At 36.8% G+C, this 15,268-nt stretch overlaps 1 protein-coding gene across 1 annotated transcript in view; it reads left to right on the top strand.

Annotated features, from left to right (window-relative positions):
• The window catches only part of LOC115221079, an 11,630-nt gene extending 9,411 nt beyond the window's left edge, over positions 1 to 2,219 (top strand). Inside the window, exon 6 of the mRNA XM_029791293.2 lies at positions 1,558 to 2,219. Within this exon, the coding sequence (XP_029647153.1) occupies positions 1,558 to 1,897 (340 nt within the window). The 3' untranslated portion in view covers positions 1,898 to 2,219. The remainder of the gene's footprint in view (positions 1 to 1,557) is intronic.
• Positions 2,220 to 15,268: the final 13,049 nt, after the last annotated feature.

Genomic DNA, 15,268 nt, shown 5'->3' with positions numbered 1-15,268 from the left:
GAACCGGCGTCCCATCCATGTAGGGAATATATACGCCATGGAAACAGGGAAACCGGCCCTGTGAGTCTGTATGACTGGGGAAGGAACTTTTATACCACTAGCACTGTAAGGAAAGTCCCAAGTGTTACGACCTCCTACTTTTCCTTTCTTCCTTAAATATTTAGTCTTTGTAGTTTAATCAAATAAATCAACATGCCAAAATTTTGTTTGAGCTATTGGAACTGAATCACAGGTGGGGCCAACCTCTCCAAACTATTTCTTTGTCAGTGAGCCAACAGAGGGGCTTCTACGTTACTGCTTGGTCAGGCAAATCTTTCTCGAAACACTAACTCTTCAAGCTAATGGCCAAAGCCCTACATGGGTGATGAACTTACTCAAGAGAAGAAGGGAAACATCCGGAACTCTCTTATGGAAAAAGTAATCAGAAACCTGGCCTCAATTACTTTCAATAGGTTGGACCCCATTAAAGGTACTTAATGCACAGATGATGATGTTAAACTGGGTGACAGCAAAGTGGAATCCACGGGAAGTACCTCAGGACCCGATGATGGAGTTAAACTGGTTGACAACAGAGTGAACTCTACTAAAGGTACTCAAGAACCAGGTAATGGGGTTATATTGGGTAACAACAAAGTGGACTCCACCCAAGAACCATGTGATGGTGTTTAACTGGGTGTCAACAGAGTGGACTCTACTAAAGGCATCCAAAGAGCAGGTGTGGTGTTAAACTGAATGACAATCGGGTAGATTTCACTATATGGACCCAAGGACTACGTAGTAGTATTAAACTGGGTAGGTACAGAACCACTCTAAAGATACTTAGGGGCCAAGCGATAGTGTTCAACTAGATGACAACAAAGTATACTCAACTAAAGGCATCCGAGGACCATGTGGTAGTGTTAAACTGGGCGACAACTGGGTGGGCTCCACTAAAGATACCCTAGGGCCAGGAAGTAGTGTTAAACTGGATGTCTGGTTAAATCTACCGTACAAGAAAAGAAACGGTTCCTCTGAAAAGCTTCATATAGTTTCCGTCCATCAAATTACACTCTTGACTCTAGGGTTTACCTGAATCTGTGCAGAAGATATTTAGTCAAGATGACACATGCCGGTATCGAACCCAGATATAAACAACGGCTAAATCTCCTTTACATCATTTCGTCCGTGAATCAATGAGGGAGTCCCTATACGGTCACTCGACCTGCAATTTCCATCTACAAATTTCATTCATTAGTCCTTTCGAGGTAACAGTAGAAGACATTTGTCCAAATTGTCACACAGTAGGATTGAATTCTAGCCACGAGGTTACGAAGTGAATTACTTAACTACCTAAGTACTTGTTTATTTATTTATTTACTAATTTATTTACTAATTCATTCATTCATTCATAGTACCTATCATTCATTATTGTTTTTATGTGTGTCTATCTATATCTATCTATCTATCTATCTATCTATCTATCTATCTATCTATCTATCTATATCTATCTATCTATCTATCTATCTATCTGTCTGTCTGTCTATTTATTTATTTATTTATTTATTTATTTTATTTCAGATATGTCCTGTTGGATCTGCGACTGGCCTCTTTCAGCCAACTCAAAGAACCGTTCATCAATTTCTTCCTCGTTGTCTCGTCTGACACTTATATTTCACAAATCATTCACAAAATCCTCGCCCACACAGCCATCTGCACCACCAAAATGGCGCTGTTCCGACAGAAAACCTGCACCAAAAGCTCTCTTCTACCAGAACAGACAACGCTTGAAGAATGTGCTTACCATGGCTACTGTAAGCAACATCCACAAGAAGTCGCCTTGTTCTACGACTTCTGCGAAGACTTCACCGATTGTCCACTCCTGATGGCAGACTATTATTTTACCAAAAACTACACCTGAAGACACGTGATATCGTTCCCAACACAAGCTTTGAATTTATTTATTTATTTATTCAGTTCATATTTCGACGCCTCCGTGAGAAGATGAAGAGTAGAGTCCGGGACTCTCTTTCCAGGACTCTTGAGAAAAGGAGACAGTTGTTCTTAGATTGAGACCTTGCTTGAATGCTAATAACAAAGAGAGACTCTGCTAAAAAACATCCAAGAGTTTCATGATTGTTTCCAATTTTGGCAGTCATTCTGCATTTGGTGTTATGGCCTCTTTCATTATTTTGCTTTTTTAATTTTTAATTTCTTAAATGGCTGCCCTGGTGGCAAAATTTGAAACCATTATTATTATTATTATTATTATTATTATTATTATTATTATTATTATTATTATTATCATCATTATTATTTTCCTTCTTTCTTCAAATTTTCTTCCATTTCTCGCCGAGTGTTTTCTGTACACCTAGGGCAGAGAAACTGGTACTGGTCTTGTGCAGCGAGAATCAGTCCTCCCGTTTCAGCTTTTCATCCAGAGCTTTTGAGCCATTGTTGGCTTTTAATTAGGCTAATTTCTTCTCTGTCAAGCCTTGCAGGGTATTGGTCATAATAATAATTTTAATAAACATACCAAAGAAATGGAGTGAAAAACCACTCCATTTCTTTGGTATGTTTATTAAAATTCTTCTTCTTCTTCTTTTTTTAACCTGATGAAGACACGCGAGATGTCGAAACATCGTTCACTAGATGACAATAGCACTCTTCTTTTAATTTTGCCTCTATATCTTCTGGAGGAGTTACCTCAATCCTTTATTTATTATTATTATTATTATTATTATTATTATTATTATTATTATTATTATTATTATTATCTTCTCTCTATATAAACGGCAGTTTGTCTGTGTGTGTTTCTGTGTGTCTGTTTGCTTGTACCCTCACCCTGACCACGGCTTTCAACCGATTCTGATGAAACTTGACACACACATAGCCCAATGTCATAATTCAAAACTAACGCAGCGAAAATTTTGAAAAGTTCCCCCAGTTCTGAAAAAAATCGATAAATTCGACATGGGGTTGAGAATCAGAAACACAAACCACAGACTGTCATGGGGACGCAACTCGACCTTTTTAACTAAAAAATTTGACGCAACTCGACCTTTTTAACTAAAAATAAATTTACCATCATTTTTTTTCCATTTTTTGGCTATAACTCTCTAAAAATATTTTATAGTTATTTCCCTTACAAACCCGAGCAACGCCGGGCGATACTGCTAGTTATTCAATAGTTATATTTTTATTGTATGCTTTCACTTCACTACCGAGCGCAGCTCTGTGTGCTTTGGGTATGTGCTGTGATTTACTGTGATGCTCTGATGGTTACTGTATTGAAAGTGTTTTGCGTTGGATGTGTGCAGTACGCAGTAGTACAATTTTCTTTATGTTATATGTGTTTGTAGGTCCTGGTGTTTTTGTTATGTATTTATCTGAATATTTTTTTATCATACCTAATGCGCCTACTATGATAGGAATTGTTTCTGTTTTTAGATTCCACATTCGAGTTACCTCTATTTCCAGGTCTTTGTATTTTGAAAGTTTCTCCATTTCTTTTAGAGACACGTTGTCATCTGCTGGTATTGATACAGCAATTAGAAAGCGTTTTTTTATCTTCATGATCTCTGATAACTATATCTGGTCTGTTGGTTTTAATTTCTCTATCTGTGTGTATTGGCATATCCCAGAGTATGGTTGCTTTCTCGTTTTCTGTGACCTTTTCTGGTGTGTGTCTATACCATCTTTTTTCTGTTGTTATTCCATAATGTTGGCATAACTTCCAGTGTATGTAGGTCCCAACTCTGTCGTGTCTGTGAATATATTCCTTATTATTATTATTATTATTATTATTATTATTCAGTAGTTTTATTTTTATAGCGTGCTTTCACTTCACTACCGAGCGCAGCTCTGTGTGCCTTGGGTATGTGCTGTGATTTGTTGTGATGCTCTGATGGTTATTGTATGGAAAGTGTTCTGCGTAGGATGTGTGCAGTGCCTAGTAGTGCAATTTTCTGTATGTTATATGTGTTTGTAAGTCCTGGTGTTTTTGTTATGTATTTGTCTGAATATTTTTTTTATCATGCCTAATGCACCTACTATGATAGGAATTGTTTCTGTTTTCAGATTCCACATTCTAGTTACCTCTATTTCCAGGTCTTTGTATTTTGAGAGTTTCTCCATTTCCTTTAGAGACACGTTGTCATCTGCCGGTATTGATACATCAATTAGAAAGCATTTTTTTTCTTCATGATCTCTGACAACTATAACTGGTCTGTTGGCCTTAATTTCTCTATCTGTGTGTATCGGCATATCCCAGAGTATGGTTGCTTTCTCGTTTTCTGTGACCTTTTCTGGTGCGTGCCTATACCATCTTTTTTCTGTTGTTATTCCATAATGTTGGCATAGCTTCCAATGTATGTAGGTTCCAACTCTGTCATGTCTGTGAATATATTCCTTCTTAGCCAGGACTGGGCAGCTAGAGATAATATGATTTATTGTTTCTTGTCCATCTCCACATATTCTGCAGTTACTTGTAATATTTCTTTTCATTACATGTTTTTGGTAATTTCTGGTGGGGAGGCTTTGGTCTTGTGCTGCAATTAAAAATCCCTCTGTTTCTGCTTTGAGTCCTGAGCTTCTCAACCATTGCTGGGATTTTTCTTTGTCTATTTCTTTTATTATTATTATTATTATTATTATTATTATTATTATTATTATTATTATTATTATCCATTGTGATGCACCGCCACCTTCTTTTGGCTAGGAAGGAAAGGAAGTTTTCCTCTGCCTGGTAGCTATTGCGAAAGAGATAGTGTAGTGGACGAGATTGAAAGGACTGAAGACCTTTCCGACCTTTTCAAGCTCCATTTGAAAAGGAAAGTGAAGAAGTGGTGCCTCCCAGTATTTTTTGTTGAAAGATGAGTGAATGTGGCGAGGATGGCCCGTGTGAATGGTTCTACACTGAACATGCGGGAAGTCGAGAGGGAGTGAGGTGCCCTTGGCAGTTGAGGTAACCAGGATGTGTGGAGTTTCTTGGCTGGCCCTGGAAGAAACTCCCTGCTTCGGGGGGAATTTTATTATTTTCATTGTTTAAATTTTGTTGTTAATTTTTATTATTTTTATTTTTTGTACACTAATATTGTGCCTAATCCCACTTTGTCACTCATGTCCTTGTGTTCGGCCCTTGTGGCCAATAAAGAAAAGATTATTATTATTATTATTGTTGTTGTTGTTGTTGTTGTTATTGTTATTGTTATCATTATTGTTAAACCCTTGTGATTAATAAAGGAATTGTTATTTTTGCTATTATTGCACGTCGGGCGAAACGCTTAGCGGTATTTTGTCCGTCTTAACGTTCTGATTTGAAATTTTGCCCAGGTTGACTTTGCCTTTCATCCTTTTAAGGTCGATAAATTAAGTACCAGTGAAATACTGGGGTCGATGTAACCGACTACTCCCCTCCCCGTAAATTTCAGACCTTATAACTTTAGTAGAAAGGATTATTATTGTTGTTGTTGTTGTTATTATTATTATTATTATTAAACTACACTCCCGTCCTCGTCACTGCTTATAAAAGCCTTCTTTTAATTTTATTGTACATGTATTTTAACAAAATCTTTGATGGAACCTTTCGCGACTCACATTTCTAGAGTTATTGATCCATGCCGATTATTTAAGAATTCAGAGTTATCGACCCTAGCCAGTAGTTTATAGGGATAATAATAATAATAATAATAATAATTGTGTACAGTGCTCAGGTGCACTACAACTCATCTAAAGTGTATATATAATCAGGTGTAGTTTCGACGGATTTCGGGAAGCATGAGGGCCTTAAAGGATGCAGTGTCATGGCAGTCAACAACTGATGCAGGCAGTTTATTCCACGCTTCAGCAACCCTGAGCGTGAAAAAATGTTTCAGAAAGTCATGGGAGCTGTGCTGTTTTCTGACTTTGTAGGCATGTCCACGTGTGTTAGACACATGGAGATCAAAAAGGTGTTCAGTGTTGTTGTTGGTGAGGTGGTTGATAACCTTGTGGGTGTTTACCAAGTCCGTCGCTAGACGCCGGAGCTTCAATGAATCCATGCCCAGGGAAACAAGGCGCTCAGAATATGGTAGGTGTCTGATGGAGGGTAACTCGATTACATATCGACCGCTGTGATCAGCTGACACTTATTTTATTGACCCTGAAAGGATGAAAGGCAAAGTCGACCTCGGCGGAATTTGAATTCTGAACATAAAGACAGACGAAATGCCGCTAAGCATTTCGCCCAGTGTACTAACGATTGTGCCAGTTCGCCGCTTTTATTTAGATTGATTTCAAATTTTTGGCACAAGGCCAGTAATTTCGGGGAGGGGCTAAGTCGATTAAGTCGACCCCAAGTGCTCGACTAGCACTTACTTTAGCAACCCCGAAAGGACGAAAGGCAAAGTCGACCTCGACGGAATTTGAACTCAGAACATAAAAAAGCTGACGAAATGCTGCTAAGCATTTTATCTGGGGTGCTACCGATTCTGCCAGCTTGCTCCCTCTGGACTGTGATAACAATGATTTCATCTTTTCACACAAGGCCAGCAATTTTAGGGGAAGTAAGTCGATTTCATCGACCGCATGCTGAATTGGTAAGCACTTATATTATCGAGCCCGAAAGGATTAAGAGGAAAAGTCAACCTCGGTGGAATTTTGGACTGCGCTAATGAAAAAAGAAATCAAGGCTCAAGTCAAAGCGATGGACTAAGAATCGGAAGGGCATCGACCAAAAAATGGTATATTTACCTCTCTTCTTTTCAAAGTTCACCGAAGTCAAACAACCCTTTCTTCCTTCAGGGGTCGGTAAAATAATATAGCAGTCAGATATTGGGTCAACTTATATTTCTATAGTATATCCTAGATATGAATGATATTACAAGAGAAAACAGAGCTACCATATATATTATACTTCGTTATTTTCCTTCACAGTCGATCAAAATTTCTAGAAAAAGGAAGTTATTTCCCTTTAACTTGAAAATTCATGCTTCACTTTCAGACTCGAAATTTTATTTTCTGTTAATGTTTTTCTAAATAAAAATTAAAAAAATAAATGATGGCGTGTTGATAATGATAATTCATAGAATAAAACTGTAAGAAATGTCGTGTTGTGGATCAATTACAAGACACCATTTTTTTTTCTTGAGAAGATCGATTTTATGCTACTGTACCAGTCATGTACTGGGGTCAATGTAATTGACAATCCCCCTCCAGCAAAGTTCCAGGCCTTGTGCTTAGAGCAGAAAGGATTATGATACTTTGACAGACCAGCAGTCTTCTTCAGGCTCAAAATGTAAAATGGAAGCAACTGCAGAAACACAGAAATTCAAAATATAAATGAGGAAATCACAGTCTTCTTATTGTCTATTTATCTTCATGAAGAGTAATGTCAATCTTTATGAGACATGATTATTATTATTATTATTATTATTATGAATATTTTTTTCCTTCTTTCTTCAAATTTTCTTCCATTTCTCGCTGAGTGTTTTCCGGTAGAGAAGCTCATTGTATTGATTTCCAGATTACACACACAAATTCACAGTAGTATATTTAGAAGATTGTTTGCTTTGGCTGGTCAGAGTGACCATTGGTTCCCAGTTCTGGAGAAATTATGTGCCTCTTGCCATTTGAGTCTAAGGAGTTATCTATACAGCTAAGCGCTTTATAGATGTAAAACCAGATGGCCCTTCTCTGGCCAGCCATAGCAAACAACCTTCTCTCTCTCTCTCTCTCTCTATATATATATATATATATAATAATAATATTAGGGAGTAAATCCAAACTTACAGGGAAAAAATAGATTTAGGATTAAATCTAATTTTACAGTATAAATATATATATTAAATTAGAGATAAAACCACTATTAGGCAAATCAAACAGTGAAAAACATAAACCAAATTTTGTATATTATATTAATTAATTTTATTTCTATGTTTTGGTTTATGTTTTTCACTGTTTGATTTGCCTAATAGTGGTTTTATCTCTAATTTAATATATATATATATGTAAGTTCAGCAAAATTTAGATTTAGATGAATATGGTACTTAAGTTAAAGGCACCAGAATTTTGTATGGTATTATCCATATAAATCAAATGGGGTGATTATAATCAAAATAAGCAACAAGGATATCCAAGGTAGAGTAGTACAATTGCTTCATGCTACTTCAGTGTTTAATAAAATGAAGTAGCATGAAACAATTGTATTACTCTACCTTGGATATACTTGTTGCTTATTTTGATTATATATATATATATATATATATATATAAGTTTGTTTTTATGTTCAGTTATAATAAAAAAATGTTTAAATCAACCTGAAAGATAACTCCATACAAATTTATTATTCTTTAACAAGAATAGTGTTGACGGTGACTTCAAAGTTTTGGCTAGCTATGCCACCACCAATGATGGCTTAGCTGGATGAAACTCCAACCAGTACTGTTCTTGGTAAAGAATATATATATATAAATACAAAGACAGACATACAGAAGTTGATAGTTCCAAAATATTCCATTAAGGAATTTAATACAGTTCTATATTTAAGAGATGAGGAATTATGTACAATTATTTACATATGACGGATATTTGTCCTCATCTTGTTTGTTGTTTGAAGGCTGATGTACTCTCCAGCCTTCATCAGGTTTCTTGGAGAAATTTCAAACCTTGGTTCGAAACTAGGAATGAGAACCCAGGTTTAAAATTTCCCCCAAGACACCTGATGAAGGCTGGAGGGTATATCAGCCGAAACGTTGTGTTAACAACAAACAAGATGAGGACAAATAACCGTCAAATGTAAATAATGTAAATAAAGAATTTAAGTAATCAAGTCTACTTCATTTTCAAAATTTATTTTATTGACAACAGCAGGATAAAAAAAATGATAATTTTACAAGCTGAATCTTCAGCAAAAGCCATGTTTTACTTCCTTTTTTATTTGGTAATTGTGTCTGGTTTTCATGTGTAGACAACCCTGCATGAATTCCTTGAAGAAGAGAAATATTTGTGTTGCTATCCATCATCATCAGCCACTACTAAAGCCATCATCATTTTCACCATAATCACTATCACTACCATAACCATCATCATCATAATCTGCATCATCACCACCATCACCTTCATCAAAACCACCACCACCACCACCACCACCGTCACCTCCTCTTCCTCTGTATCATCTTCATTATAATCATAATCATCACTACAGCATCGTCATTATCCTCATCATCCAACGTTTTGATATTTTGTAAATCTGATCCGAATTGAATATGTCTGCAACACATCTCTCCATGTCACTTGATCTGTTACCATGTCAAAATTTATTATGGTTTTAGTTTTTTGTTTTTGTATGTTAAACATCACGTATTTTGCCAAAAGCTATCTCAATTGATTGTAGATTTCCAACAGATTAGTCACCAGTTCACTACATTCTTGATGGTAAGAGTGACATAGGAGCTTCTGTACAAACCAAACATTAAGGTATTTTTGTTTGAATGCACCAAGTTTATTGATTTTCCTGCCAATGTTACATCTTTCACCAAGGCACATCACTGAAAGATGTAACATACATACATGACAAAACTCCAACACAGTTCTTGTCTACCAAATATATTTTAAAAATATTGGTTTACTGGAGGCTGTGATAGAAGACACTTGCTCAATGTGCCACCCAGTGGGATTGAACCTGGGACCACATGGCTGTGAAGTGAACAGCTTAACCACACAACCATGCTGGTACCTAGGTGACACAACCATCTGATTTTCTCTTTTATCAAGTATTGTTCCTTCTGATAACAATACTTGGTAAATACATATATACCCTGGTCACATGACCCAGTATTGACTTTCCAGTGACCACTGGCTATTTATTAGTCAATCCTATATCCACTCACTTTAGTGAGCTGTGTGGCTCATTCTCACATAACAATCTACTGCACACTACATCATAGAGATATTGTCGATATAGCATAACGAAACAGTATCTTATGAACTCCAATATGTAATATCATTTCTGATATAGAGTATCACATCCATGAGTATGGAAACATATTACATAGTAACATGATACATCATGTATTGTGGGCAAATAAAATGTCTGGAACACCACAAGATGTGCCTATACAAGAACCAGTGACTGACCTTGTATCTAATCACACAAACGGAACAAAATACTGACCAAAAACTCCTTACCATCTTCAGTATGGTAAATATTAGAAAATATTTTATAGCACCATTGAAAAACAGGGATCTTGACATTGGTAGTTAAATATCTTTTTATTATTTAATGTGTTGCATAACATTCAAAGCACAAATGTACATGAGAGGGGAAGTGAGATTTTACTCATATATATATATATATATATATATATATCACCGTGACTGACCAGGCTATCAGATGTTGCTACACATTGCTGGTCACAATGCACTTCGTATTGTTTTTAGCCTTCAAATGACGCCACTCTGCGAGAGAGAGAAAGTTGTGGCGAAAGAGTACAGCAGGGATCGCCACCACCCCCTGCCGGAGCCTTGTGGAGCTTTAGGTGTTTTCACTCAATAAACACTCACAACACCTGGTCTGGGGATCGAAACCGCGATCCTACAACCGCAAGTCCGCTGCCCTAACCACTGGGCCATTGTGCCTCCACACATATATATGTGTGTGTGTACATTTCATACACAAATATACTATATGGGATTATAGGCAACATCACTAATGCTGATGCAATGATAAAATGCTCCCTAACATTCTGTAGAATGGTTAATGTTAGAAAGGGCATCCAGTTGTAGAAACCTAACCACAAAATATAACATACGAGTGTTATATGGTTCTTCAAACTAAGACGGAAGTATTCCTGAATAAGAACTGACGTGTACTCTGACAAGCTGTCCAGGATGGAAAGCAGATGTAAAATGATGACAATAAGGATGAAGATATGTATGAAATGTTCCGATAGTTAAGGAGTTTGTATAGGAGTACAACGTTGTGATAGTAGTAAGAACTGAACTTATAATGATGGAATTACTGTTCTATCACTATAACCTCATACCATACCTGTTATTTCATCAATATCATTATCAAGGTGGCGAGCTGTCAAAATGTTTAGCAGCATCTCTTTCAGATTTACATTCAGAGTTCAAATTCCATCAAAGTTGACTTTGCCTGTCATTCTTTTGGGGCCAATAAAATATGTATCATTTGAGTACTGGGGTTGATGTAATTCACTCGTCTGCACTCCATCAAAATTTCAGGTCTAGTGCCCTGGAGTAGAAACAATTATTATTATTATTATTGTTGTAACTGTTCCTTCCCCATTGTTTCTTGTTATTTTCCCTATATGTCTCACCTTTGTACTGCACCCAAAGTCTTTGACCCCTTGTGACAAATAAAAGAAATCCTTATCTGCACACACTCGATGGATCTGGCTATCAGCTGAATCCATCATAATGATTGCCCTGCTGCCTACTTTTAACCAGGCAAAGAAGGCAGTTTAGCTCTGTCTTGCAGCAATAATGAAAGAAGCTATCTGGTGGAGGAGGCTGAAAGGTACAAGGGCAAAGACTTTCTTCCTAAGTAAAGGCCTTGACTTTTACAAATTTTAGTTGAAAAGGAAGGTGAGGGTAGAGAGGCAAGTACTTTCCTTCAGTGAATTTACTGAAAGCAGTAAAAATGGTGAGAGTGGATGGCACCTTTCTAAGTATGAGACAATAGATTAGGGAACAACAGCTGGAGAGGGTGCTTACTCTTGGATGGTAGGGATTCCTTGGTAGGTCATCTTGTAGCAAGAGGATTGCATCGTCATCATCTTTTTTTTTTAATGTGTGTATGTATATGCCATGTATAATTATATTTCATGCATTTTGGGGACTCATTTGATTCAATGTAAATCTACATAGTGTCTATTTTGTATCACATTTGCTTGGGTTGCAAATAAAAGAAAGCATCATCATTCTTTTTCTTCTTCTCAATATTATTATTATTATTATTATTACTATTATTATTATTCTGTTTGGTAGTTATAGTGAAAGTAGTTGTATTTTAGACAATATTAAAAGGTTTGAAGGCAGACACCTCACTCTTTGGTCAAGCCCTCATTCAATTTTTCAGTTCCACTTGGGAAAGAAAGTACTCTCTCCAGTAAACAGTTGGGCAAGGGTTTGTACCCCTGGTGGTTAGGGTGATCCTGAGTCTTTAGGGTTCCTTGGTTGACCTTAGTTGAATGTTCTCCTGTATCAAGAGGATTCTATCTTCCACATCTTTTGTAAGCTATGTATACTTTTTATCCCATCCCTTCCCACTCCTTTTTGCTCCCACCACCATTTTCAAGTAAGCCCTCACTCAAACTGAAAACTGTTTTTGTAATGTCCCTTACATCAGCTGCCCTTGTGGCAGATAAAAGAAAATATAATAAAGTTAATTTAATTAGCAGGAATGTTATCTTGGAGTTTGGTGACAAGTCTCCTCAAATCCTAAAAATCTTTCATGGGATTCTTGTAGAATATAATAGGATGGTACTTTCCTGCAGGTTGACAATGAAAATTTCAATTCCAATCTCCAGTCTTTTAGATAGCATTTTGGGTGTTGTGCCAAGTGCACCAATTACTACAGGAATAATTGTTGTCTTGGCCTTCCACAGTCTCCTCAGCTCTTTGGCTAGATCCAGATATTTCTCAATTTTTCCAATCCCTTTGGTATTGACTTTTCTATAACAGGAAATTGCAAAACCTATGATCTTACCCTTTATTTTGTCCCCTACAATTGTATATGACCAACTTGCTTTAATAGGGTCATAAATTTTTTTTAATGGAAAGCCTTTCAAAATCCCGTAATTCTCATTTTCTGTCATAGCCCCTGATTTGTGTTTGTATCCCCGTTCTGTTATTTTGAAGCCATGCACTTGGATAACATCCCAATGCACTTTTTTGCTTACACAGTCATGCTTGCACTTTATACTTATTATTCCCAAAATTGCTGGCTTTGTGTCTATATTTGAAACCATTGTTATCATGCTGATGATGGTCGTTTTGATGAAGCTAGGAATAATTTAACTGACCTGACCTGACCTGACCTGGCAGAAGTTATCTTCTTTCTCTTCCGTTATATCATTGTTGACATTTGTTTTTACTGTTGTTGTCCTCTTGCCTTGTGATGACTTAGCTTTATGTATGAACATAGAGGTGTGTGTGTGTGTGCATATACAAGGGAGTGTTGAAAAGTTCCTGGCTTTAAGGGGATCATGAAAGGTCTGGTTGGAGGCCCAACCCTCAGAGTTCTTTTACAGAACTTAGAAAAAAATGAAGGACTGCCTGCAATTAGTATGTCAATCTGAAAGGAGAATATGTTGAATAAAATCATAATTAACTCATCCTCCTCTATTTTCTTTTACCCAAAGCCAAGAACTTTCAGCACCACCCTCTTGTACATACACATACTATGTGTGTGTGTGTAAACAATAAGCTATTGCTCACTTAATTACATCATTAAAATTGTTCAGTTTCTTCATTTAGTTAATAATAGTTAAAACAGGCTTCACCTAATGAAAAAGAAGAATATCATAAAATTGACAGTTTTCAAGGACATTTTAGGCAACATACAAGGTTTCAAAAGGTTTTATTTTTGTGAGTAAACGGAAGTTTAGTTGGGGGTTAAAGGTAGCAAAGTTTAGAGAATGTGAAGGAGTAGGTGTAGATCAGTGGTTCTCAACTTGGGTCCATATGACCCTTGGGGGTTCATATGGGTCTCAGGACTCATATAAGATTTTTTCATTAAAATCTATGGGCAGTAAATTGGTTAATGCACAAAATATTTTAACAAGTTTTTAAAACAATTCCCAATAATATTTAACCTTTCCGTTACCATATTCACTTTGAAATACAGTCTTCGTTTCAATTAATTTCTAAAATAATAAAGAACTTAGTAAAATAACGTTGTCCTGGTTTCCAGAACACAAATTAACAAGGAATTTTAATGAAAGGTTTTAATTAAGATCACTTAAAACACAAAGTAGGTATAGTAGTAGAACCAAAAGTGGTTTGAGACGGGTTGGTATCAAAAGGGTTATTTGTAAAAATACAATAGGACCAAATGGCTATGGGGGTCCACCCAAGTGAAATCGGAATCAAAGGGGTCCATAGGGGGAAAAATGGTTGAGAACCACTGGTTTAGAGGAAGATGGCTACAGAAAGGCAGACAGGCAGTCAGACAGGCAGAGACAGACAGGCAGGCAGGCAGGCAAGCAGGCAGACAGCTTCATTAGTACACTAGACATAGATATTTCCATCAAGATGGAAACTGTCTCATTCAATGGAGACATTTTGGCGCCAATATCAAAGATAATTTAGCAAAGAAATTTTTAAAGAAAAAGAACAAAAAAAAAACATCTTATACAAAAAAAATTATGGATGAATGACACAACACGAGCTTCTACATAGTCAGCCAGCCTGCTAGAAATAGCAGCTAAATCTCTCAAGTCATATATTAAACAGAAGAACACATTGGGTAATGTTGTCTAAGATATACCATGTCTGGCAAAATGTCGATATAGAAAGATCACCCTATGTTTGAATGATTAGAGAGGATGGTCACAGCTGATCTGTGCATCAACAACAACAACATCACAGTGATGAGCTGAGAGAGGAACTATGTGGTCACTCAACTCGCTAGAAATAGCAGCCAGATCTCCCTCAAATTACACGCTACTCTCTAAAGAAGAGGATATGTTAGATGTGATCTTAGGGTTTCCTGCGTTAAGGAAAATGGGGTGGTCACAATTGGAATGCCATTTGTCATAGGAATCTGCTCGATCATAGCTGACCCTTGGCTAAAAAAACATCAACATCATCAATACTATTACCACTAACACAGAGAGAGAGCCTCTACATGGTTGCTTAAGCTGGTAGAAGCAGCAGCGAAATCTACCTCAAATTGCATGCTAGTCTTAAAAGTTGGAAATAAACATTGGATATCGTTGTCCAAAATACATTATAACTGAAAGAATGATAACTACAGGATAGTCATAACTGATGGTCAAGACTGGAATGTCTTTAACCTGTTAAGGGGTGACCTCAACAACAACAACAACAACAACAACAAATATATCAGGGGGGAAAAAATGAAGAAAAGAAAATATACAAAGTAAAAATAGCTGATTTACGGATACAGGCATGGCTGTGTGGTTAAGGAGCTCACTCTGTAACTCCATGGCTTTGGGATCAGTCTCACGGCATGGCACTTTAAAAGCATAAGTACTGTGGGGTGGGGGTGATTTTGTCTGACAAAACCCCCCCAAGGCAGTGCCCCAGTACAACTGCAGCCCAG

This window comes from Octopus sinensis, linkage group LG17, assembly GCF_006345805.1.
Source record: "Octopus sinensis linkage group LG17, ASM634580v1, whole genome shotgun sequence".
Lineage (NCBI taxonomy): Eukaryota > Metazoa > Mollusca > Cephalopoda > Octopoda > Octopodidae > Octopus > Octopus sinensis.
This window is presented reverse-complemented; position numbering and strand designations above follow the sequence as displayed.